This window comes from Fusarium falciforme, chromosome 5 (genome assembly GCF_026873545.1).
Source record: "Fusarium falciforme chromosome 5, complete sequence".
Lineage (NCBI taxonomy): Eukaryota > Fungi > Ascomycota > Sordariomycetes > Hypocreales > Nectriaceae > Fusarium > Fusarium falciforme.
In genome coordinates this window covers 1,366,098-1,389,747 of record NC_070548.1, presented here as the reverse complement: position 1 = coordinate 1,389,747, position 23,650 = coordinate 1,366,098, and the positions used below count along the sequence as shown (strand labels likewise).

The 23,650-nt window shown below is 53.2% G+C and overlaps 8 protein-coding genes across 8 annotated transcripts; 5 read left to right on the top strand and 3 right to left on the bottom strand.

Moving 5' to 3' along the window:
• Positions 1-1,535: 1,535 nt before the first annotated feature.
• NCS54_00667200 (Hypothetical protein) lies at positions 1,536-4,351 on the top strand (the record flags this gene model as incomplete). The annotated part of the gene is made up of 3 exons (XM_053152121.1): positions 1,536-1,678; positions 1,735-2,150; positions 2,202-4,351. 3 exons carry the CDS (start codon positions 1,536-1,538, stop codon positions 4,349-4,351), a joined length of 2,709 nt encoding a protein of 902 aa, XP_053008096.1.
• A 3,786-nt stretch (positions 4,352-8,137) lies between these two features.
• NCS54_00667100 (Hypothetical protein) lies at positions 8,138-9,301 on the top strand (the record flags this gene model as incomplete). The annotated part of the gene is made up of 1 exon (XM_053152120.1): positions 8,138-9,301. One exon carries the CDS (start codon positions 8,138-8,140, stop codon positions 9,299-9,301), a length of 1,164 nt encoding a protein of 387 aa, XP_053008095.1.
• Positions 9,302-10,029: 728 nt separating this feature from the next.
• On the bottom strand, positions 10,030-12,037 carry NCS54_00667000 (Hypothetical protein; the record flags this gene model as incomplete). Its single annotated transcript, XM_053152119.1, has 3 exons — positions 10,030-10,215; positions 10,269-11,966; positions 12,035-12,037. 3 exons carry the CDS (start codon positions 12,035-12,037, stop codon positions 10,030-10,032), a joined length of 1,887 nt encoding a protein of 628 aa, XP_053008094.1.
• Positions 12,038-16,373: 4,336 nt separating this feature from the next.
• NCS54_00666900 (Hypothetical protein) lies at positions 16,374-17,531 on the top strand (the record flags this gene model as incomplete). The annotated part of the gene is made up of 1 exon (XM_053152118.1): positions 16,374-17,531. One exon carries the CDS (start codon positions 16,374-16,376, stop codon positions 17,529-17,531), a length of 1,158 nt encoding a protein of 385 aa, XP_053008093.1.
• A 1,105-nt stretch (positions 17,532-18,636) lies between these two features.
• NCS54_00666800 (Hypothetical protein) lies at positions 18,637-19,661 on the top strand (the record flags this gene model as incomplete). The annotated part of the gene is made up of 2 exons (XM_053152117.1): positions 18,637-18,656; positions 18,734-19,661. The coding sequence occupies 2 exons, from the start codon at positions 18,637-18,639 to the stop codon at positions 19,659-19,661; spliced, it is 948 nt and encodes a 315-aa protein (XP_053008092.1).
• A 594-nt stretch (positions 19,662-20,255) lies between these two features.
• NCS54_00666700 (Hypothetical protein) lies at positions 20,256-21,052 on the top strand (the record flags this gene model as incomplete). Its single annotated transcript, XM_053152116.1, has 2 exons — positions 20,256-20,320; positions 20,368-21,052. The coding sequence occupies 2 exons, from the start codon at positions 20,256-20,258 to the stop codon at positions 21,050-21,052; spliced, it is 750 nt and encodes a 249-aa protein (XP_053008091.1).
• A 110-nt stretch (positions 21,053-21,162) lies between these two features.
• NCS54_00666600 (DSBA domain-containing protein) lies at positions 21,163-21,825 on the bottom strand (the record flags this gene model as incomplete). Its single annotated transcript, XM_053152115.1, has 1 exon — positions 21,163-21,825. The coding sequence occupies one exon, from the start codon at positions 21,823-21,825 to the stop codon at positions 21,163-21,165; it is 663 nt and encodes a 220-aa protein (XP_053008090.1).
• Positions 21,826-22,252: 427 nt separating this feature from the next.
• On the bottom strand, positions 22,253-23,283 carry NCS54_00666500 (RING-type domain-containing protein; the record flags this gene model as incomplete). Its single annotated transcript, XM_053152114.1, has 2 exons — positions 22,253-22,291; positions 22,375-23,283. The coding sequence occupies 2 exons, from the start codon at positions 23,281-23,283 to the stop codon at positions 22,253-22,255; spliced, it is 948 nt and encodes a 315-aa protein (XP_053008089.1).
• Between the last annotated feature and the right edge of the window lie 367 nt (positions 23,284-23,650).

Below are 23,650 nucleotides of genomic sequence, written 5' to 3'. Positions count from 1 at the left end.
TGACAGAACGCAGTCTGAAAAACACTCGACGCGAACAAGATGACCCCTTCTGTTTGATTCGCACTGCCAACAAGGACCAGTTTTTGTAATCTCTCCATCTTGTAGCAAGAATTGCGGAGGACGTGAACGGGTGGACAAAAGACATCCATAAAAACCACCCTGTCATCTCAGGCTCGCCTTTTCAGGTTAGAGTCGAGGAATCCTTTAGGGCCATCTGGACCCTGTCCAGTATATAGGCACCTTCAGGTGGGCTGGCGCCCATCATGACCAAGGGATTGTGGACCCATGGCTAGAGGTTAATGCGCTTGGTCAGACCAGACGCAGAGCGTCACGCACCACGACAAATTGCCATGGTATGGTCCTGGGAGCGAATCGAGCCGAGGGAGTGGATTGATATGAACCAGTGCAGCAATCTGCCAAGCCATCGATCTGCAGCTTCGAAGGGCCGGGAGCCGTTTGGCTGGCAAGAATGGTCAGTTGTCGTTCGAATTTCTGTGTGTTTCCGCAAGTGGCCCATTGCACCAGGTGGAGTTAACCAGATGGCGGTTCCGACAGGCGACGACTTGGGCGAGTTGATGAAATACGGAGACTGACTGTATGAAGCCATACCAACACCCCACTTCTTGGCTGCTTGGGCACAGAGGGCGCGAGGGCCAAGCCGGTTCCATCTCCATGATCCCGTGGCTGATTGCATCTCCAGGACGGTCTACTCTTGACCGATGTGCTGGTTCCAGTGGAAAGGGCTGACGAGCGTCCTCAGACCAGAGGCTCTTACCGTCACGGCTCATGGCACCGATCCTCTCGCGCACACAGAGGTGACTGGACTGTCCTCCTCGCCTGTCCGTCCGCCTGGCACCACAAGCCGATCGTCCAACTTTTCAGCGGGCGCGTCACAGCCATAGGCGCCTAGCCGGCTTAGAAGACGACTTGGACGACAAGAGCGCAAAGCTTAAACCAGATATCTTCTTAGGGTTAAGTTCCGAAACGCGTTACCCTTCTGCCCTGGTACGACCTCTACAGATCGCGGTGCATCCACAATAATCCAGCTGCAGCATAACGAGATCCTGATACAGGTTCGAGAGCGGCATATCGCGGTTAACCAGATGGGAAGGGGGCCTGCGATAGACATTCCTTGCGGAAAACGTGAGTCGGAGAACTGTGGGGGAGGCGTCGCGCGTGTTGAGTAAGAGTGAAGGAGTTCATCTTGAAGCGTCGAGAGATTCCAGAAAGCTGATCTGTATGAATTGTTAGGCATTCCGGTGACAATCGTGTCTCCAGCAAAAAACCGAGGAACTGAACAGAAACGCGGAGTGGTTGTTGACTGTGAAAGTGCAGTGAGGAAGAGAAGACGACGCGAAGAGAGGCAGCGTCCCCACATTTGAATGCCAGGGCGACGCGCTCGCACGTGACCGCGATACCAACCTCCCCACAGTGCTAATAGTGTGATGGGTGCACATGAAGGTCAGGCTGAATGGATCATGATGACAAAACACTTTTCCATACTTCCATTATTTCCACCTTGAGCCGTAACCATAATGGCGAGCTCATCCTCTTCGGCAAGCGGGCAGCCTAAAATTATTGAAGTGATAGTTGAAGCTGGGAAAAAGGCTTTTGATCCTAATATTGATGCCGCCACTCGAGCTTCAGGTGTTGAGGAGTACAACAAACTTATTGAAAGGTCAGTGGCGCAAGGCTGCAGCCAAACCTCTAAGCCAGTGATGCTGACTTTAAAAGTACCGAAACATGGACTCTTCTGCCAGCTCTAAATGCCCTCATTAAACCCTCTATTCTCCCACCATGGCTGCGAAATCCGATACTCCAAACCTTGACTCTCATCCCGCTTCGTCCGGATGGTGTCCGCGGAACCATGGAGTTTGTCTTTTCGGTGCACCCTAGCAATGTTGGGAAGACCCCAGAGGCCGACGCTGCACCGCAAAAGCAGGGGGCCAGCATCACCCACGAGGCTGTCGCTGTTGCTACCCGGCTGTTGTCGTCGGTTCCGGCGAGCATGACCGCAGATGCATGGTTCTTGGGTATTTCTGGGCAGCTCTTCAGCCTTATAGATGGACAAGCTGGCCCAGATATGGCGAGGACTGCCGCCCAAATTGTTGGGTATGGGATCCTCGGGAAGAAGCAATATGGAGCGCCTGGCGAGTAAAATGGAGCGACTTATTATGGCAGCGTTACTAATGGTGGCCTAGGATCTCCTGGATGGAACGCATTCGTTCAACCACTCGTGCAAGACTTGAATCCGTCACTGAGAACGGAGTCGAGCCTTGATTCAACCATCATCAAACAGGAGGAAGACATCGTCGACCTCAGCCAGGACCGTGTTCTTGTCGCCTCCCAGTCACTCAAGACATCCCTCCAGCGACTCAACACTCTCGTGTTGTCCAACCCATCTCCTGGTCTATGTAGGCGTCTTCTTAGACCGGTACTGGTCCAAATTTGGGTACTTGGGTCATGGCCCAATCCCTTACCTGTCACCGAGAACGATTTTGTCAAGCCTGCTAGGACATTGTTGCAGGCTTACTTGCGGCTCTTTGGTACCGCCGACAGTGTCAAGCCCTTTCTCAAAAATCTCCTCTGCAGGGGCTCCTCGGGTGACATGGAAAAGCCTTGGGAGTATCGTTTGAGAGGAAAGGGAGAAGTCGAGGCGGTGGAGCCGCGTGGCTTCGACTTCAAATCGCGTATTGAGCTAAACTGGACCGAGCTCGAAGACAAATCAGTTACCTTGGTTGATTCCATCGTAACTTCTTGCTCCGCAGCAGAAGTCTCATCCATCTTTCTCAGCCTGTTGCGACGATGGATCGAGACGGCAGGGAAGCAAAACGACGAGATTAAAATCGACATCCACCCTGAAGGTGAGGCGCCGGAGTCTCCTGTTCAGGACCTTGTTGAAGTCACTGTACTCCAAAAACTCATGGACAAAGCACCTGAGAAGCTCGTCAGCCATTTCGACCAGCTACTAGAGCTTATCTGTCAGGTTCTCACCGCAGATGGCCAATCACGATTAGCAGATGATCTCTTAGCGGTGGTACTCAGTCTCCTGAATCTGGTTATCACGGCACCAACGTTCCAGAAATCTCATATCAAACCGGAGGAGCTCAAGATTGTCGAAACTACCCTGGACAGGTTGTCTCGAGAAGACAGGGCACAAGTGTCACCCACTGCAAGAAACTTGGCTTTGCTACTCAAGTATCGAGACGATGTGGAAGAATTGGACGAGCCTACCTCAGCACCGAGCGCCCGCCAAATTGAAGACCGCAGGACTTACAGCTTGGCGATGAATTACATCACAGGAGGTAGCGATAACCCGCCGCCGGTTGTGTCAGAGGGTCTCAATCTACTCTCTGGTCTGATACTGGCAGATAGTCCCATTCTGGACATTCCCGCCGTTTCCGTGCTACTGTCCAATCTCCTTGAGAACAACGAAGACTATATCAACTTGCGGGTCATCAAAGTATACACCCAGCTTGCAAACAAGCACCCAAAGTCGGCGGTCCAGGAGCTTCTGGATCACTACCTGGATGCTCAGGAAAAGACATCGACGGATGTTCGTCTACGGTTTGGCGAGGCACTACTTCAAGTGATCCAGCGACTTGGTGAGACTTTTGCAGGAGATGTGGCCCAGCAAGTTTGCGAAACACTACTCTCCATTGCAGGGCGTCGTGGATACCGGCCAAAGACAATGGCTAAGCAGACTCGCGATGAGAAGAAGAAAATGATGAAAAAGAAGAAAGATGAGGATGAGGACGACGACATGGATGTGGATGAAGATCTAACCGAAGAAGAAAGGGCCAATAATGACATCTTGGCGCAAATCCTCCAAGGGTGGGAAAGCAAGAGGGGTAGCGAAGATGTTCGAGTACGAACTTCAGCGCTGTCCATCTTTGGTGCCGCTCTCGAGACGAATATCGGTGGCATAGGGCCGACTTTGGTTTCTGCAAGTGTTGACCTATGTGTCAACATTCTCGCAATGGAGCGTGAGCTGGAGACGGCTATCCTACGAAGGGCAGCTATCTTGAATGTGCTGAGCTTTGTGAGAGCTCTGGACGCTGCCAAGGTGTCTGGGCGAAAACTTGGGTTTGGCCTCACCAGCGAGAGTCGAGAGGATATCCTGAGGACTCTGCAATATGTGGCGGCCACAGACGGGGATGGGCTGGTGAAGCAACATGCCAACGATGTGATCGAGAGCTTGGAAAACTGGCAGATGGCAAGCATGCTGCCAACGCAAAGTCAGCCAAGCGGCCCGGCGCTTACAAACTTGGCGGGCCTCCACGTCAACCCAAGCGGGACGTTGGTAGACGCATCTGGGCGGCCTCGGCCTAGGATCGAGGAGGTCGAATGAGAGATGGGATGAGATCTGGGAACATCCACGCCACTAATATGCGGCAAATGATTGGCAATCTCGGTCTATACTTGATCGGATATCACAACCCAGGGACGAGCCCCTTGTCCATGCAGTTGAGTGTGGGTTGTGATACCATGCCCTCGGAGGCCTTTGATAGGAGAAGGCCGCAGCAAACAGAGACCCGAAGGAGGAGAAGGATGATGCCCAAAACGTGGCTTATGTTGGCTAAGCATAGACTGAATTGGACATGGTTAATGAGGCTCGCTGCATATGTCTGTGTTGGTCTTGGCGAGAAGCCCAAGAGATCCTATAAGGCTGTACTCATACTACGTTGTGAGAGCGTATGGAGACATCAGATGAGGACAGCATCAGCATCCATCAGCATCCATCAGCATCCATCAGCATCAACACCGCTAGTTCGTATTTGGAGCCATTAATAGCGCAGTCGGATCAACGGTATCTTCCTTGCAAAGCCAAGAATGAATCTCCCCGCGGGCGGAGAGGTTGGGTGATTGGCGAGATGATGAGCGAGGAATCCATGACGCGGCACAGCCTTGATGGGGAACGGTGAACCGGACGAAAAGAGTCTCGCCAAAAACGGTGGACGACAAAGAAGACTTCCATGGAAGAGCGGGATTGATCCTTGCGGAAGATGGGCCACAGGTTCGGAATAGATGAAGAGGTCAGCACCAAGGCCCAGGACCTTGGTAATTCAGGCCTCAAGGATTGAGACGATACGACGGCGAGATGCCAGCATCCATGTGAATGAATGAATTATCGCTCGCTCAATTACTCAGGAAAGGGACCCTGCGGTGTCGCGCCATGGTTATGGCCGCGCGAGCCGGCGAGCAAGTTCGACGTGGTTGGGAAAACAAAGGGAGAGGATAATTTAAGGGTGGGGAACAGAGTCGTTACTCTGCGACAAGCAGTGACAAGGACCCAGGCGACGCTGAAACGACAAGGGTGAGGGTATCTCCCATGGCTCGTGCGGACGGAGAGTTAGCGGATATGGGGCGGGCTTGCCGGTGGCCGATAGATGAAGGAGGCGGTGGCTTCTGGTAGATGAGTTGTGATGGCTCGTGTATCTTGATTTCTGTATTTCGTGTACGCGGGATTCTCGTATTGTTGTCGTGTTCTCCTGGTAAGGATCTTTTTGTAGTCAAGTTGTACGATGGCTGAGCGAGATGAGATGGTGGACCTGCAGTAGCCGCCATCACGACCTCTTTTTTTGCTTCCAGGGATTAGAATGTCTTGGATTGGATCTCTTCTGTCAGACAGAATTCCATCTACTTGCCGAAAGGGGTAACCAGCAGAGCTCGGTCATGAACCTGGCTGGTCGATTTGACTGCGGTGACCAGGATCCCCGCTTACACCAAAAGAGTAACGATTATCGAAAAGGCTCTCTCTGCGCCTTTAGCCATTAGCATAAACATCGTAATCAAGCACAGAGCACAGCGTAGCATCGGCTGATATTACTGCCGACGCTCTGCGTATGCCGGACGAGGCTGAGCAGGCAAGCAAGAGAGTCATGACAGTGCAGTGTCAGCCATGTACGGAGCGACCACTAGGAATGTGAGCCACGGGCAAGATCCAGGAGTGGGCTTGTAAAAGAAAGGATCTTTCGCATTTTGGCGCAACTTTGGGCGCTGATGGCGATCAAGTCACATCAGCAAATATGCAGGCTGGACAGAGAACAGACATGCTGGTGTTGCATACGGAGTTGCTTCTTGCAGCGGTTAGTGAAACAAATGTCAAGCTCCCGACGCAGCGGCTCTGCAACGAGGCTCTCGGCATGGAAAACGTGCTGATCACTGAGCTGGCTAGTAGTTCTAGACTCCAGCCAACAATGTACAATGTGTTGTCGGATGCCGGCCGCCTTGGCCTCCTCCCGGAGTGATGTGCCCCCCGTGGTCGCGCATCAGCCGAGATGACATGGCGGTCGCAGCTGTAGTTGACGGGGATGCTTCAGAAGGAACCCTGTGCGACGTCAAGAAGACACAGACGAGGCTCTCAGCGTGTAGCATGGAACCTAGATATCCGGGAAGCTCAGCTCGTGTCGTCCTTCCCTGCAGTCAGCATCGCGCCAGGGGATACAAGAAAAGACGGAATCAAGGCAGCGATCCGTCGGGCATTTCCAGCATGTTGCTCAATCTTGTAAAGGGTAGCACAAGCTTAATGAATGGTGCTTCTCAAGGGGCATCGCATCGCATCGTATCGCATCGGTGTGCATGGACAAGAATTAGACTAGACCGCTTAGAAGTGCAGTCTCACCACATAATGCACAAACACGCTCAACTTTGCAAATGGCTCACAATCCAACCATGAATCACAGGATCTGGGCATGCTTTTTATTGCAAGACAAGCAGATTCTCTCTTGTTCAAGTGGCGGCCGCCACAGACAATCAGAGTCTCGGGAGGCGTTGTGGGTTTGATCGATTGGCCCGCGTGGCGTCTCAGGTTCTGCGCCGTACCTGCATAAAAAGTGACGTGGTGGCGCGAGAGGCAAGGATGGAGGAAGGAAGGAGTGGAGAGGAAGCAGCAGCAGGAACAGGAACAGTTCTTTCCTTGCTGCAGGCACAGGCAGGCACAGGCACAAAAAGTCAGATCTCTCTTTCCCTTGCACGAGATGAAATGGGTTCACAACTCTCTTTCGTCTGTTCATAATTATTCCTTCAGAATCATCCAGAATAACCGCCCTTGTTCCCCTCAACTGCGCCTTGGCTGACAGGGTCCTTTACGCAATTACCAAAGGACCTGCCTGTTCGCCATGGTCCAAATTGCAGGGTGCAACGATGGATGGCTGGCCTCGCCGCTCCTCCCAGTGCCTGGCACCTTCTCCCCAAGCCCCCGGTCTCACACCCCAGCTGGAACCCTCAGGACCCTTGCGTTTAGGCCCCTGAGCCAAACCCTTTTGGGCAAGTGCCAAGCGCCCCACCAACATCTGAACCCTCCGCCCTCTCCAACCGTTGGTGACTCTGTAGCTCTGACATCCACCAGCTTGGACATCCACAGCTAGACAGCCGCCAGTCACCGACGCCGCAGCAACCAGCAACAAGCAGCATGGTCTCACCTACAAGCCACCCTTGTTCCAGTGCAGGGTCCTCGTCCTGGCACTCGCCCGTCGCCTCCGTGCAAACGCCCACGCTACCACCAAGGTTGCCCACTCCTAGGCCGCCGTCCGTGATATCTCTCAGCACCCTTGGGTCAGTCACCACCGTCCCCGAGGCTGACTGGGCTCTCCCCGGTGGGGATTGACAACTTCCACCCTGATTAAGGGACATCGAGATGCCGGGCCCTGCCTCCCAAGAAATCCAAGGGGCCTCCCGGTGGACCACCGCAACCCCCCATGCGCGAGTCTTCTTGGCAGTCCGGTGTTTGTAGTTTGACTCCTGATCCTTGGAAGAAGCAAAGAGCTAAAAAGAGGCGTTCAGCCCGGTTGTGCCACCCCGACTCCGTTTTCTGTTAATATCTAACGCTTCCTGCCTCATCTGTGGTCTTATTTCTGCTTTCTCTCAGTCTCGTCTATCTCACTCAACCACACTCCTTCAGTCTTTTGTGACTTTCATTCCATTCTTTTCCGGCTTTTTCGCCATTACAGTCCTTGCACATACCAGCTTTCACCATTCCAACTTTATACCTTCTTTCGTGAAGCAAAACTGTGTCTTGCTCGCCACTCACAACTAAGGAATTGACTTCTGCAGTTGTTTTGAAGACCTCCAATCGTTGACATAGACGAAACTAAAGACGCCGCAAAATCCCAGCAAATCCAAAACAACATCCAAGATGAAGTCCGTCATCGCTAACCTCGGCATGTTTGCCGCCGTGGCCAACGCCTACTCTTACCCCCGCCACATGCACTTCCGCCGAGACAACGGCACCGATGATGCCCTCACCACCCTGACTGTCCTGACCACCGAGGTCCATACCATCACCTCTTGCGCTCCCACCGTCACCAACTGCCCCGCCCGGGACCAGACCGCCCTGGACGAGCTCCCCGAGACCGACAAGACCACCTACGTTGTCACCAACACCGTCCTTCTCACCACCACTGTCTGCCCCGTCACCGAGGCTGGCCACATCTCTTCCTCGGTCATCAGCGAGGCTCAGACTGGTGGCATCACCGGCAAGACCATCACTGCCCCCCTGACTGCCGATGTGCCCCTGAGCACCGGTGCTTACCCTCCCGTCACCGCTGGCGACGAGTCCCCTGAGGCTCCTGAGCCCACCAGCCTGACCACCATCACCTCCGATGTTGTCACTGACAAGACTGTCACCCTCACCCTCGGCACTGGTACCGATGCCAGCGTCGTCACCACCACCGTTCAGTCCACCATCAAGACTACCATCACTGTTCCCTGCTCCGAGGCTGGCCCTGAGGTGACCGGCGATGGTAGCAAGGGCAACGGCACTCCCGATGAGCCCACCACTACTACTACCAAGACCAGCACCGGCACCGTGACCAAGACTGTCGAGCGCGCTGGTTCCACTGAGACCAAGACCCCCGGCTCCAGCTACGGTTCCTCCACCGGCAACGGTGATGACGGCAAGTCCACTGGCAACAACACCCCCGACAACGGTTCTTCCACTGGCAACAGCTCCGAGGACTCTGTCTGCGAGGACAAGACAGTCACCGTCACCGTCTCTGCTCCCGCCTCCACTGTCTACGTCACCGTCGGCGGTGAGGGCAGCAAGACCCAGGGCTCCCACGATGCTTCCGTTACTGAGGGCCCCAAGGGCGGCAACAGCGGCTCTGGCTCTGGCTCCGACAACGGTTCCGGCTCCGGTTCTGATGATGATGAGGAGGACTACGATGACGACGAGGATGAGGAGTGCGACACCACCACCACCCTCGAGGCTACCGTCACTGTTGTCCCCTACCCCGTCAACGGTACCACCCCCACCGGTGGCTACGCTGCTCCCACCGGCTTTGCCCGCCGTCTCCGATAAGCGTCTCGTTGACGACCATGTATATGCCGTCCAATCCTGTACATGACCCCGTATTTTGGTCACTTTCTTGGTTAGCATCTAGTGGAGGGAGGATTCCTCAGGCGGGTTGACACTTTCCTGGATGTATGACAATTTTACACAATTTTTTTGCTGCCTCTTCTTCCAAAACCAATTCAATGAATATCATGATCTCTCTATCTTGCCCACCAACAAACTCTCGAATACCTCTTTTGCACAAATGGGGCCCTACGATGGGTGCGGGAAGCGCCTCTTCTTTTTTCTCTCTAGATGGATAGATACAGGATTATGATTGCGTGGAGTGTTTGGTTCCGTCGACTAGGCTCCGCGTCTTTGGGTTGTTTATTTGTCATATACATCTTTTAGCCTTCGCTGTACATATCTGTGAATGGGGATGTCTGGTTTGGAGTACTTTGCCAGTGAACAATCGTGATGTGTGAAGTGTGATTGACCCAGTTAGGCACTGTATTCATTGATATGCAAATCTGTTGTGTTGATAAACCGCGTATGCTGTAGTATTGTCCGTTCAGGCGTAACGCAGTCTACATAATTGAGTCCCTCATACTAAAGCACTCCATACGTGCGATGTCTTGTCATCTCATCTCATCCTTGAGAGAGTCCATCCAAGTCAAACCCCAAACGCCTCATCACTCCTCGTCACATACCGAGGACAGTCCAGTTCATCATTACATACATAATTCACACAAAGCCTATCCCAGAAGGACCTGCTCGTAAGCTCCACTGTCCAAGTACCGATGCAACACGTCCTGCAGAGCCGCCTTTGTGCGTGCGAGCTGAGGTGCAACTCCATCAGCCTGCTGGAGGTTACCGCGGATGCTCTCAACGTGACCGGCGAGTTGTAGAGCCAGCGGTTCAAGAGGTGTATCGACGAGATGCTGCATTGCATTAGACTCTGGTTTTCATGATTGTAGAAAAGGAATAGACTTGCCTTGAGACTGCTTGAAGAGTCACGGTCATCTGTTGTAATGGTGTTGTCTGGGTCTTTCGGCAGAGGTTGCGATGTAGGCGCCAACACGTGAGCTTTGCGATATAGATCCTTTCGCTTTCTTGTCTGCGCCCTCGCGTCAGCCTCTAGCTTGCGCAGCTTTTCATAGTCATTCTCCAACTCTTGCTCCATCCTCGCCTTCTCAGCCCGGAGCAGCTCAACCGCATGCTTCGCTGGCACAAGCTGTCTCTCCAACGCCGTCTTCCCGTCTAGCACAGCTTCAAAGTCGAGCTCGAGGGCACGTCCACCGTCGGCATCTGCGCCTCTTCGTCTCCCCGTGCGCGCACCGCCGGATGAAGAGGCGGGTGGGAAGGGTAGACCACGGGCGAGCTTGCGCTCTATGCGGCGTGAGACGAGATGAAGTGCTGCTGAGGCATGGGTGCGACGGTTGCGGGTTGATGATGTGCGTTGGAGGATAGGTTGGTGGGCGAGGGTGAGAATGGATGAGGCGGCGGGGAGGGATGCGCCCGTGAGGGGCGTCCATTTTGCGGCGATGGTTGAGGATTTGATGGTGCGAGTATAAGGGGCCATGTGAGGATATGGCTTTGGCGGTGATGGGAGTTCTTCATCTGAAGAGGAGGCGGCTTCTTTGCTGGTACGGCGACGACGTTTGCTGGTGTTGTCTTGTTGCTCCTGTTCCTTGGCTGCTTCTGCATTTTCTGTTGATGGCCTCGATCCCTTCCGACGACCGCGTTTCTTTGGCTGTGCCTCATCTTGCTGATTCCCCGCTTCCTCTTCTCGTGTATCTGATGCTCTGCCCTTCTTCTTCTTCGACTTGGTTCCCTCGGCACCCTTGTTATGAACACTCTCAGGACCGAGATCGCGCAAAGAGTTTCGTGGACTTTGTCGAACAGTCTGCTCTTCCTCGGGCTCCTCTTCGGCAGGCGCTTCGCGTCGACGTCTCTTCTTGGGCGCAGGCCCTGCTTCTTCGGGTTCTGGCTCTTGTTGCTGGGCTGCCTTGCGGCCTCGCTTGCGTGGTTGTTGTTGTTGCTCCTCCTCGGGCTGTTCGTCCTCTGTCGCCTTTGAACGCGCTTTTCGCTTCTGCTTCTGCTTCTTTGCGCCCTCGGTAGCCTCGTCCGCGTCCTGTTGCTGCTCTTCCTCGGTAGGTTTCGTGCGCTTGCCTCGCTTCTTCTTCCCAACGTTCTCTACCACTTCTTCCTCGTTCTGCTGCTCTTCATTCTGTTCTTCCTCGGTGGGCTTTGCACGCCCGCGTCGCTTTGGTTTCTCTGCGTTCTCTACAACCTCATCCTCATCTTGTTGCTCCTCCTGCTGTTCCTCGGTGGGCTTCGGGCGCCTCCCTCGTTTTGGCTTCGGCGCGTCCTCTACAACCTCCTCTTCATTCCGCTGCTTCTCGAGCGAAGGCCGACCGCGTTTCCGCTTGGGCTGTGCTTCTGCTGTCGCGGCACCATCTTTTGAGTCTAGAGACGGCCGACCGCGCTTCCTTTTAGGAGCCTCCTCCTGGGGCGGGGACTGTTCGACGGTATCGGCGCTCTTCTTGGGTCGTCCTCGCTGTTTTGGTCGCGCAGCTTCCTCGACGTCGGCTTCGTACTCGTCGGGGCGGTCCTGCGACGCGCTGGTGGTCGGCTTTGACGCGTTTGGAGGGCGGCCACGTTTGCGACCTGGAGGTTTTGGATCTTGAGCCTGAAAAAGTGACAAGTGTTAAATAATTGCGCAATGATTTTGTATATGTCTTTGAGTGTTCAACTTACCATTGTGAAATTGGTGGCGCGTTGGGTGGGAGATGCAATTGTCTGTGATGATTGAAATGCATGTTGTTTCAGCGGCTAGAGTTTCATCGGCGCCGGTGCTTATCGGGGAAGCGGGGCAGGCCGGGCTTGTTTGGCTCCGCTCGCCGGACTCGGCTACGGGGGACGGCGATCTTGGTCATTTTTCGAGATACGCAGGCGATAAGGTATATATCACATTTATTACAGTAGAGGAGTTTTGTTAAAGCAATCTTTTTCAGAATCGGGCATGGTGATGCGATTCGCCATTGTCATTTCGAACACCTCAAGTATTCGGTACGTATATCAAATCTTGAGTGAATTCGGCAACCCGTCAAGAAGCATCTGTGCCGAGGCTATCTCTCACAGCATAGCATCTAGTACAACCTCATCAGTCTCTCGTCAGTCTGCATCCCCAAGCTGAAACGATAACCGAGAGTTTTTAGCTCTCCTCGCACCGCACCACCAACATCAAAAACCCTAGGGCTGGCCTCACGCACAACAGTTGAAGTGGCTGCTACACAATGATGGCATCAGACGTGTGTCCTCGCGATAGGCAGCGCGCGTTCGCATCTGCGAGATAACCATGCCATTCCGTCAGCTCTGCTGGGATTCCAGACGCAGCTGCTGCGTGATGACGATTGACTGGGGGCGCGCGCGCGCGCCGTTGGGGGGGAACAACGCCTCGGTACCGCAGAATGGGTATCGGTACCGTAGCGATCCGCGGACGGTACATTTTTCTTTTTGCTTTAATTAGCTCTTTGGGTAAGGTGTTTTTAAAGAAGTACATTCGTGGACCCTTCCGTCTATTTGCATGCTTGCTTGGTGTTGAGATGGAAGCATCACAAGAAGTAGGGATGGCATATGTAGCAGCCTCTTATTCGTGTTTTTTTGAGTGTGCCCTGCCAGCTCAGACAAACCTTTCAACGCAGACATCCCATTCTTGCATTGCGAAAAACGGCTCCGCGTTCTAATTACCTACTTTGCTTGTTGGGCTCTTTTTGACATTCACGGCGCCTAATGTACTCCATCTGCGGATAAGAAAAGAGTCATACAAAACAACGTGTCAAGAGGCTAAATCTAACCATGTCACCCTCGAACTCGGTTGTTTTAGTTGTTAGTCGACATTTCATGTGTGGGGAGTGTAAAAAAAACCCCAGGAAGCCCTCAGCATTGCTGCCCAAGCGCTGAAGACGGTGATGCCCCCCCTCCTCTCCAACCCCCGGCGGCGCCAACGGGTTGGTCCACGAGGGCGCTTAGAGAGTTGTTTTTTCTGTTGTTCGTTTATTCCGTTGAATAATTGAGAAGGAAAAATTCTATCAAGACGTCTCTTGTGGGATCCTTTCTGCAAGGGCTTGAATCTCGTGTCCCACTCGCTTCCGCATCTCCAGGAATCCTTGGCCGAGCCGCGTCTGCGCTGGCATGCCCATCCCATCACACAAGGCTCGACCACTGATATCCACGAGAGTGAGACTTGTTGGACCTGGGCAAGGGGATTTACAGCGGGCCGGCCCATAATGTCTATGATTTTTTCCTGCATTCCAGACGAAAGAGAGAAAAAAGCTAGCTGGCCTCGTTTTTTTTTGTGATTCAATATTGGTCGAACTACCGAAGTTTTCCTGGTGTGGTAGATGTAGGTGGTGGGATGGATATAAAAGCGAGGACGCCTTGTTTGTGCGTGAGAAGTCGAGAACCTCCATCTCTCATCTTTCGAGATACCATCAATCAATCGAGTCTGGTCGACTCGATTTTCACATTGACCCATCCATCCATCCATCCATCTCTATCCACATACGGATACTGTACCTCAGTTGGCTGCCACAAGCCCCTCCCCCATCAACAGCTGTAATATCCATCGTACGCATAAATCCTGCCCGAGTGATACCAGAGACATTCGGTTTGCCTCCGTCTCCTCAAAATCCCGAGCACCTTCCTCCGATCCATACAAAAGCACGTGAGATTTCATCGCAGGCCTGTCAAATACTGACAAGCGCAACCTTGAATCTCTCGTCCCAAGACATTCGATCTGAATCATCCATCCATCCCCCCAATCTTTCTTTGACTCTAAAAAAGTCCCTCCCCCCCTCACGTCAGTGAGACATCCCGCCGAAGCTATCTCCATCTTCTCTCCACCGGACGAGACAGAAGAATCCACTTGGAGGCGGCGCCCAACCTCCTCTTTTTCACATTGCAGACCCGAACCCGGCCCCGGTCACGGCGCTACGTTTCCTCCACTCTCTCCCGTCCCGCAATCGGAAGACAGACAGACAGAGCGAGAAGGTGCAAGAAGAGAAAAGGCCGCTTTCTCACGTCTTGTCAATCATCACATCAGTCGGCGTCGCCAGGCCCGCCCAAACCCGAATCAGAAAAGGGCTGAGCCTCAGAGACAGGGCCTTCCTTGCAGTTGGAGCTCCCTCGTGCCAGTTTCTCTTTTTTGACCTCAAGGAACAGGCCAGCAGGAGATACCATCCCATACCGTCCCATACCCCTCGACGGTTTTAGTTCTTGTTGTTGTTCCTCTCTCGGTTGAGGCATTACTGTTAGTCTGCTTCGCCTTGTCCACCCGCTCGCCTCATCCCCGACCCGACGACGCAAGTGATTGTGTGGTGGTTGCTCTGCCAAATAGATTGCCCAGGCAGGTCATCTGGTGGTCGCATCATCGCCATCACCAGTCCTTTTTTAAGCAAGAATCGCCCGCCATCGTCCGCTCCGGGCCAAGATCTGGCTGGACCTTCGAGTACCATCGCAGTACCATTGCGGTACTGTACTTCTTCTCTGCTGCTCTTGTTCAAGTTTCTTGGACGCTGCGGGGCCTATCAAGCCGCTTCCCCTCCGTCCCCCTCCGTCCGTTGCTCGCTCGCCATCCATCTTACTTGCATTTCTTTTTTTCCTTCTTCCCCTCCTCTTTTTTTTCTCTTGTCGTTTCTTCTTTTTCCTTTTCCCTCTTTTTTTGTCATCTTCGCTTGATCCCCTCCAAGTGAACGACAAAAAAAAAAAGATACAAGGAATCAGCAACCTCTTTATTCTCTCCTGTCGTCGTCGACCGTTTCATCTTGTCGACGCACAAGACAAGACAAGACCCTGCCAAGTACAAGGGCGCCCACATCGTTTTTGGGGTCCATCCCATCGCAGTAGGCAAAGAAACGTTTCAATCGACGATAAGCGGAACCGACAAGATCTCTCCGAGAGACGAGACTCTTGTCACCCACCCCGCCAAGCGAAGAGTGCTCGATCCAAACATCGGCACCCTCTCTCAGTTTTCGAGACATTATCATGACCCCAAACACAAGCCGAATATCATCCTCTCCGTGTTGGAGATTTCTCCTCTGGGTCTTGACTCCCTGACTACTGCTGTTATCGCTACTACTACTGCTACCACCACCTGGTGTTGTCTCACAACGAGCATCCCATCGTCATCGCCACTGTCACTGCCACTCGTATCATTATTCCCGTCGCCATTGGTGCTGTTCTGTCTGTCACTGACTGACTGCCACTGATTTTTTTCGTCCCTTTGTCTCTTCAGCCCAGGCTGATCAACAAAACGGGACCGGACAAGGCCCAACCTTCGAACAAGGGCCTTTTCTTCTACTCCTTCGATATCTCTTCTACCCCCCCCGCTGCCCTCCACTGCTGCCAGTCCAGTCCAGTGCCAGCCCAGCGCAAGAGGGCCCAAAAACGCCCCCCCAAAAAGCCCGCTCAGCCCTGGCCCAATCGAACCCAATCGACCGCCCCTCTCCTCCCCCTCACCCGCTCCCAATCAATCCCACTCACTCCCACTTGGGACTTGGCCACTTGGGTGCATTGCATCCTGCGATGCTCTGTTGGCAGCCCCGCGTAGTATCCTAGCAGAGCCAGCAGTAGCCAGCCAGCCAGACTGCAGCAGAGCAGGCCAGCCCAGCCAGCCCAGCCCAGCCCAGTCCAGCAAAGCACAGCACAGCACAGCACAGCAAAACGGCTGCAGGTTTTTTTCTGCCGTTTTTTTGTCTCCTTCTTATCCTCTTCCCTCTCTCCCTCTCATCCAATACTCGAGACCGGTACCTCATCCTCCCACCGGCCCTTATTAAATCACTATTTATTTACTTCCGGATCGGCTTGGGCTCACTTTACCCCACATCCACGCCAACCAAAGGGACTCGATTGATAAGATCCCGCCGACGGTCTGGTCTCGGATTCGGGCTTGTCCTTTTCTCTACCGTACACACCTAACGGCCGTCGGTTGTCAGGTGGTGGACGCCGCCACTTGCACCAATACTTTACTTTCAACTCGGCCAACCTACCAAAATTATATACGTTTTTTTGTCTTTGGATCTTTCAGTCAGCCAGCATGCCGAGAAAAAACGTCCGGCGGCGGCCCGCTACGCCAAACCTCAAGGTCGCTCAGGTTCAAACTCAGGCTGAGGACCAACAACAACTCACCGCCGCCGACCCGAACTCGCCACCAGAGACCCCCACCACATCGCCGCCCTTTTCCCGCAAGATCAGTCTAAAACCTCGGCGCCAGCCTGACTTTCATGATTATTTTGAGCCTCTTGACACGGATCCCAACATCAAGCCTGTTGGAAATGGTCACCAGTTTAGCTACCAGCCCAACCTGGGCCCTGAGCAGTTGAGTCCTCGCTCATCTTCCTCGTCCGATATGCTCGACGATACCAGCGAAGACGACTCAGACGACGACGACGATGATGATGATGATGATGATGATGACGATGACTCGGGGAGCCCAAGCATTCGCAGCTTAACAAACAGTCCTGCGCCAGCTGCTGCTTCCGAGGCGGATGAGTCTGACATGGATCTTTCTGATGATGCTGAAAGCTCTAGCGACTCAGACGACTCTGAATCTGACTCTGGTTCTGACTCTGACAGGTCCGGTGCTACAGACGAGGCCGAGACTTCGCATATCACTGCTACCACCGCGGCCACAGCCACCTGCAACTTTGTTCTCGAGGATGTTGACCCGATGGACCCTGAATGTGAGGGACTCGATGTTCTGCAACCCACCGAGATTGAGTCGAACCGCAGTCGCTCAAGATCGCGGCACAGAAAGGCTCATAAAACCATGGTCAAGGATTTCAAGAACCTCAACTGCAGCAACGAGACTTCAGACAATGAACAGGCTGCGGATGGCGACTACGAATTTGACGAGGAGTCGGCATTCCTGAGGCGGCGTGAGCAGCTCAGAAAGTTCCGCCGCATGAGCATGGGCAGCAGCTTTGGAAAGCGCACGCATAGCGAACTCAGCGACTCGGACGACGACGGTGAGGCATTAGACGTCAACGACGTCGGCTCGAGCGCACGTCGCATGCGGAGAAAGCTGCAGCGAACCAGCTTACTATTCCACGACCCGCCCCCCGCGCGCATTGATGAGCTCGAGGAACCTGACTCGAGCGAGGAGGACTACATCCCCGGCCAAGACCTCGCACGAGAGCTACCTTATTGGGCCATGGAGATTATGGAGATGGACTCGAACTCGAGCTCGAGCTAGGAACCGGAAAAGTCTCGCGAGGATCATGTCAGCTGCACTGCAGAGCAGAGGCGGTCATGCGCTACCCCGGCCACACCGCAGACATGGCGATTAACGATGTTACGAGGACAAGACGAGAGGCGACCAGGGGTACCTCTGACGACGATAACGATTCACCACAACCAAACCAACCCACGAGCACGACACCGCCTGAATCGGACTACTACTCTACCTAGACAGCCGCTCATCCCCGGACTCTCCGGGGGGGTTGAGCAACGGCCACCAATCACCTCGGACCCCAGCTTGAATGGTCCGTTCACACAAAATCAGGTCGTGGCTGACGACGGATCAAGGAGGAGGAGACATACGAGAATGATGTTGGACATTTTGCATAGAAAGGAAAGGCTCAAGTTAGCATCAGGGACACAGGCCACACACAGTACCTAAGGATCAAAGGCCCTGCATTTTCGTTGGATACCTATTAGACCGTTTCTTTTTTACATCCACTGTCATCAGATTAACCTAGTTTTCTTGCTTGCTGGAATGAACCACAAGATCGACGAGATCAGCAAGGCAAGGCACAGGAAAGATGCATGCATGCGGAAGAACCTACATGGGGAGGGGTACAAGATTGGCGGACAGTTTGAAGACAAGACGCCGCCTTGACATTTTGTTACATCAAAGCAACTCTAGACTTGGATAGACTTGGGAGCTTTTTTTCGGTTCTTCTTTTTCTACTATCATCATCATCTCTGGGCATTCATTCTGTCACAGAAAGAAAACATCAATAGCATTCTCTGCACACACACTCCATCGGACGGTGTGTTTAAAAACGCTCACTAGTCCAGCCACCCCCGGGAGCTCTTAGCTTAGTGACGCCCGGTGGCGTGTGCCAATTTGATTCGGCCGAGAGGGACCTGAGGAACTATCGATTTCGTTTGTGAGGCTCTGTTGGTTCTAAGCATCTGCAGTGATCGATAGCGCAGGAGACGAGATGTCTTGGCTGGAAGATCAACAGGGGTAATTTGGGAAAGCCAGAGGTCATATAATGGGAGGAAGAGACGGAATGAGAGCGGCTGACGACCCTCATCTCTTCCTACTCTTTGTCTCTCGTTCACTGGACAAGATGGCTGTATTAAGTCTCTGGTCGTTACATTCGTTGCTTTGACCGCCATTGGCGCCAATGCTGGTCCTTGTATACCCAAGGCCTCTCTAACTTCAAGTTTAACCTTGTCGGCTACTTCATCTGAGTCGTCTTTCAGCTCTTCAGAGACGTTGGTCGCGTCATCTACCGAGACTTCTTCTGGATCTGCAACGTCTTTGACAGCTACGTCAAGCTCCACTCTCGAGGCTTCTTCTTCCGAGATTTCTTTGACTTCGTCGGAGACTTTAGCCACGTCGTCTACTGAGACTTTTACCGAAACTTCTACTGGCACTACAACGGCTTCAACAGATGTGTCGAGCTCAACATTTGTGACTTTGACCAGCACGGGAACTGCAGAGACGTTGACAACTGCCACCTCTACAGCCGAGTCTTCAACTGTCGAGTCTTCAAGCACAGAAATTTCAACCACGATCACCTCTAGAGAACCAATCCGCACTGAAGAGTGCGCAGTCCTCGGCGGCGCCGGTCACGACCTTTCGGACGACAAGCTCGCGGAAGTCAAGATCCAAGCATATGACGACAAGACGCTCGACGAGTGTCTCGCCATCTGCGAGTCCCAGAGCGACTGCGCGACCCTCGCGTATAACCCGACACGCAACAAGTGCGAGACGTGGAAGGGCACGCTGGAGCAGATTGGCGTCGATAACACCCCCGGGGCTGAGTGGTACTACTATTCGACCTCGTGCCTTGCCAATGATCGGAAGGATACATGCGCAAGGCCAGGCTGGGGTCTCGACGGCGACGCAAACACTTCAGGAACAAAGATTGGCAAATTTTCCGGCTTCGACAACTATGCCGGCTGCTACGCGTTCTGCAAAGAGACCGACGGGTGCGCCATGTTTGCGTTCAACCCCGTTGAGCAGCTGTGCGAGCTGTGGTCCGGGTCGTTTGAGCAGGCCCAGTTTAGGCCTGTGTTTAGAGCTTCGTGGACGTTTTACAGGCTGGATTGCCTTGAGCCTCAGGGTGGCGAGGGCGGTGCGAACTGAGTTGTCTTGGCTGAGTTGTGTTGTTGAGGGTGATGGATATACGCGGAATGTGGGATATGATATACGACCAATTATACTTTTCGGATGAATATGTAATAATTAACATAGAACAAGACTTTGTGTCAATTATAATAGAATACGATCATCAATTGAGGTGGTATGGACACAGACTTGTAAGCACAGTACTGATGGAGGCAACATGACAACTGACAGTTTCACAGCCAGAACTCGTCACAGACAACTGCAATGTAATTCAAATGATTAGAGCATCGCACCAATACAACTTATTCTTCAAGTATTTAATTGTTTATCAATAAGTCAAGCCTAAGCTCCAGTATAAGTGGGCATTGTGTCGGTAGTGACGACGCTGGTGAAGGAGGGGTGCTTATCGATAAGCAAGCTGCCCGCCTTCATTGTTTTGAAACTCCACCATAGATCAACACGACCATCTCCAACCATCACAATCTCTCTCGAGCATCCATTCCACCACTTAAGCGCATGCTGTACTCTCGAGTCTCGACTTCAAAGCCAAGTCTCATAGAGCTACACCCGAGAAACTGAACGGCCTGTCACCGAATCCGACAACCAGCCACCATGTCCCTCATTTCTGCCCATCTGGAGCAGATTGGCTACTCGTGCCAGGGCATCGACTCCCTCCCGTAAGTCCTCGACACTCTCAGTGCGAACCATTGCTAATCATGTACAGCTTTCCTCGACCCAAAATCTTCACCAACGCTCTCCTCTCCAACCACGACATCACCTCCCTCATCCGCGACACCGAACCCCACGAGCGCGCCCTCTTCTCCGTGCCCCCGCCTCCCCCGCCCTCGACAGCCCTCAAGCCCACAGAGCCTGAAAAGACAAAGTCGACAGGGAGGCGACAGACTGTTTTCAACGTGGCCTCGGGAGAAGTGACTACGGGTCCTCCTCAGCGAGCCGGCGCAGGCCATCCTCGACGTCAGACAGCTGTGGCGGCCGTGTTGGGTGGGCAGATGCATGAGGAGTTGCGTCGCGGTGAGATGGATCGCAAGGGAGATGTAGATGTCAATGTTCTTCTTCGAGGTGCAGAGAAGCTCTGCGGCGTGTACGAGCTACCAGGCGCAAGGGAACGCATCGCCGCGTTGAGAAGCAAACATGCCCACGGCAAGAATACGATGGCATACTACGAGGCGCGAGTAGCCGAGCAAGCTGAGAAACTGGCGACGCTGGATCACCGGGACTGGCTCGGTGATGCGGATGAGGAAGAGGAGGAGGAAGAGGGTGAGGTGTGGACGGAGGAGGATCTTAGACGGGAGGAGGAGGAGGCGAGACAGATGGAGGTTAAGAAGAGGGAGCTGCAGGTGAGGTTGAGGCAGATGGAGAAGGATCTGGGCGGGTTGATGAGGATGTGAGGTGTGAGCGATGAAATGAGATGAGATGATACCCTTATGAGATATGAAGTTGTTGATACAAACACCGTCTATTCCCCGTTTAGGATGGATATATGTACATGATGCAGAGTCTACTGACTCTCCTTGAGAGCCTCTTCCCTCGCCAAAACCATCTGCTCTAGAAACATTCCCACATCCTCAGCTCCATCAACTGTAAACTTGCCATTGATGATGTAGCGTGGCACACCCCTGACACCCAGCGTCTGCATCTCAAGCACTTCGGCATCAACTTCTTGTCCTCCATTGTCACTCTCCAACCACGCCCTCGCTTCACTCTCATCAATACCAACCCTCCCAGCAGCCTTCACAAGATCGTCTATGCTGGTGATGTTGCCTCCCTCTTCAAAATACATCTTCATCACCTCCAAAGCAACCCTAGTCTGCAAATCCTCTTCATCCTTGGTGTTGGCCAACTTCTCCAACCGATGCGCATCCCTAGTATTCCCAATCGTACCCCCAAAGTCAAAGATTAACCCCTCGCGCTTCGCGATCTCTCCCAGCCGTGCCTTGAACTCGGGCACCTTTTCCTCGCCGACTTTAGACGCCATCTTTTCGAGCATCGGCTGCGTCTTGGTGTGAGGGTCGAGTTGGTATGCGTGCCAGGTCGTGCTGACAATGTCCCTGGAGGAGACTGTCTTGCGGTAGAGGGATATGGCCCGAGAGAGACGGAGGGCTCCGATGTAGCACCAGGGGCAGACAGGGTCTGAGATGGCGGTTATGGAGATGGTGGGCATTGTGAATGTTTGATGTTGAGGTGTGAGTTGGGGTATAAGTGGAAGCGTGACGTGATATTGCTGTGATCAAGGATATGATTGAGAGTAGAGATGATTGAAATGATTAGTGATGAAATGACCAGAGATGAAAACATGACCTATTTAAATATACTTCTGTTGCAGCCTGTCTCCGGCAAGTCCGTCGCGGAATGTGTATAGCCTCACTAAACGGGCGGAGTTCCGCCCATTGAGGAATACGCGTCTGAGGCGAAAAGGGGCAGTTCAACGAGTTCAGCAACCAGGCTGCCATTTAACTAGAATACATAGCAAGATTCGTCTTATTCATGCAAATGGGGATTGCTCCCTGGGTATCATATCTATCTTTCATCCAAACTCCGGTCATGTCCTCCGCTCAACTCCGCTCCTTGGTCTATCATAAGGTTCATGTCTATGTGAAGATGATCTTTGCGAACGCCCTCCGCGAGGTCTATAGAAGTCGCCATGTCGTCTAGTAGCACCCAAATTTTTATCGTGTTCAGCATTGGCCCGACGATGCCTTTGCCTACCTACTCCCCCATCCGGCTCTGGTTCACTTCCGCGGTTGCTTGTCGCCGAAACTTGGTCATACTGAACAGCTCGATCCCAGTCCGCAAGTTTGGTAAAGGGACTCCGTAACCAAGCTCTCAACTCATGCAAAAATAACCGCGTACTGTCTCGCCCTAGGAACTCCGAAATCATGTTCTCGGCTTGACCAGCACTTCCCATAATGTCGACTGACTTCAAGACTGCAATTATGTACTCGAGGAGAAACTCGGCATTGTTCGCCCTCCGTCGGTCCACGGAAGTCCTAGCATTGCCGTCTCCAGGCCGAGGCTCCTCGTTATCAGGGGCAAGAAACGAAAAGACCTGTAGCTCTCTTCGAATCCACATTCGTGCGCGCGACACCAGCTCGGCATCTGCGCAGAATGCCGCCGGTGTCAACTCTCTGTAGCGAGAAAGGCGGTTCGAGCCAACATGCTTTGAGTAGCGATTATAACGGTAAACGTCCCGGCGCCTTGCGATCTCGTCCGAGGGGTTCGGGGGCGTCTCGTACCGGGATCGTGAATAACGACGTCGCCGTGGCAAATTCCTGCGGACAGAGTATAACGAATATGGCCTCGCATCGGATCGCTGATTCTGCGGCTTCGGAGAAGATTTTGGGACGACATAGGTTTTGGGCACGGGCTCATCGAGGGCGTGGCGAACTTGCGAGATGGTTGCCTTGCAGAGAGGGCATTTCGGCGTCTGCTCGAGCCAGCTGAGGAGGCACAGGTAGTCAAAGTTTCGGTGCTGGCAAGGGACTACCTCGCAGGCCTCGGTGATGCCCTCAAGGCAGATGACGCAGCATTCGACGGCATCTTCTTGAGTGGTCGCTATCTCTTCGAGCGTGCTCTGGAGGACTTGGCGTTGGAGGTCGTCGCTTGACTGGTCTGCCTCCATGACGAGGGCAGAGAGAGTTGGAAGAGTTGCAATAACTCGTGCGATGCGCTGAAACGACCCAAAGACTTTGGGGTTAAAGGCAAGAGATTGAGGTTGTGAAGATCCATGTCGTGGATGGGTGAGTTAGAAATACGTACCCGGACGTGGGGAAAGAAAGGTCCGAAAGTACATTGTACCCACCGGGCTGGCGCGCAGTTACACTGAAAAGCATGGAAAGCCGGCAGTAACGGAGAGTTCCCTTTCATAAGGAGCATAGGAAAAATAACCAAAGACTACTCAAATTATATTTTAATTTGATAGAATTTTTACTAAAACTTCTACAATCTTATAAGGATCTCTATGTATACTTCCTGATACCTTGATGAAT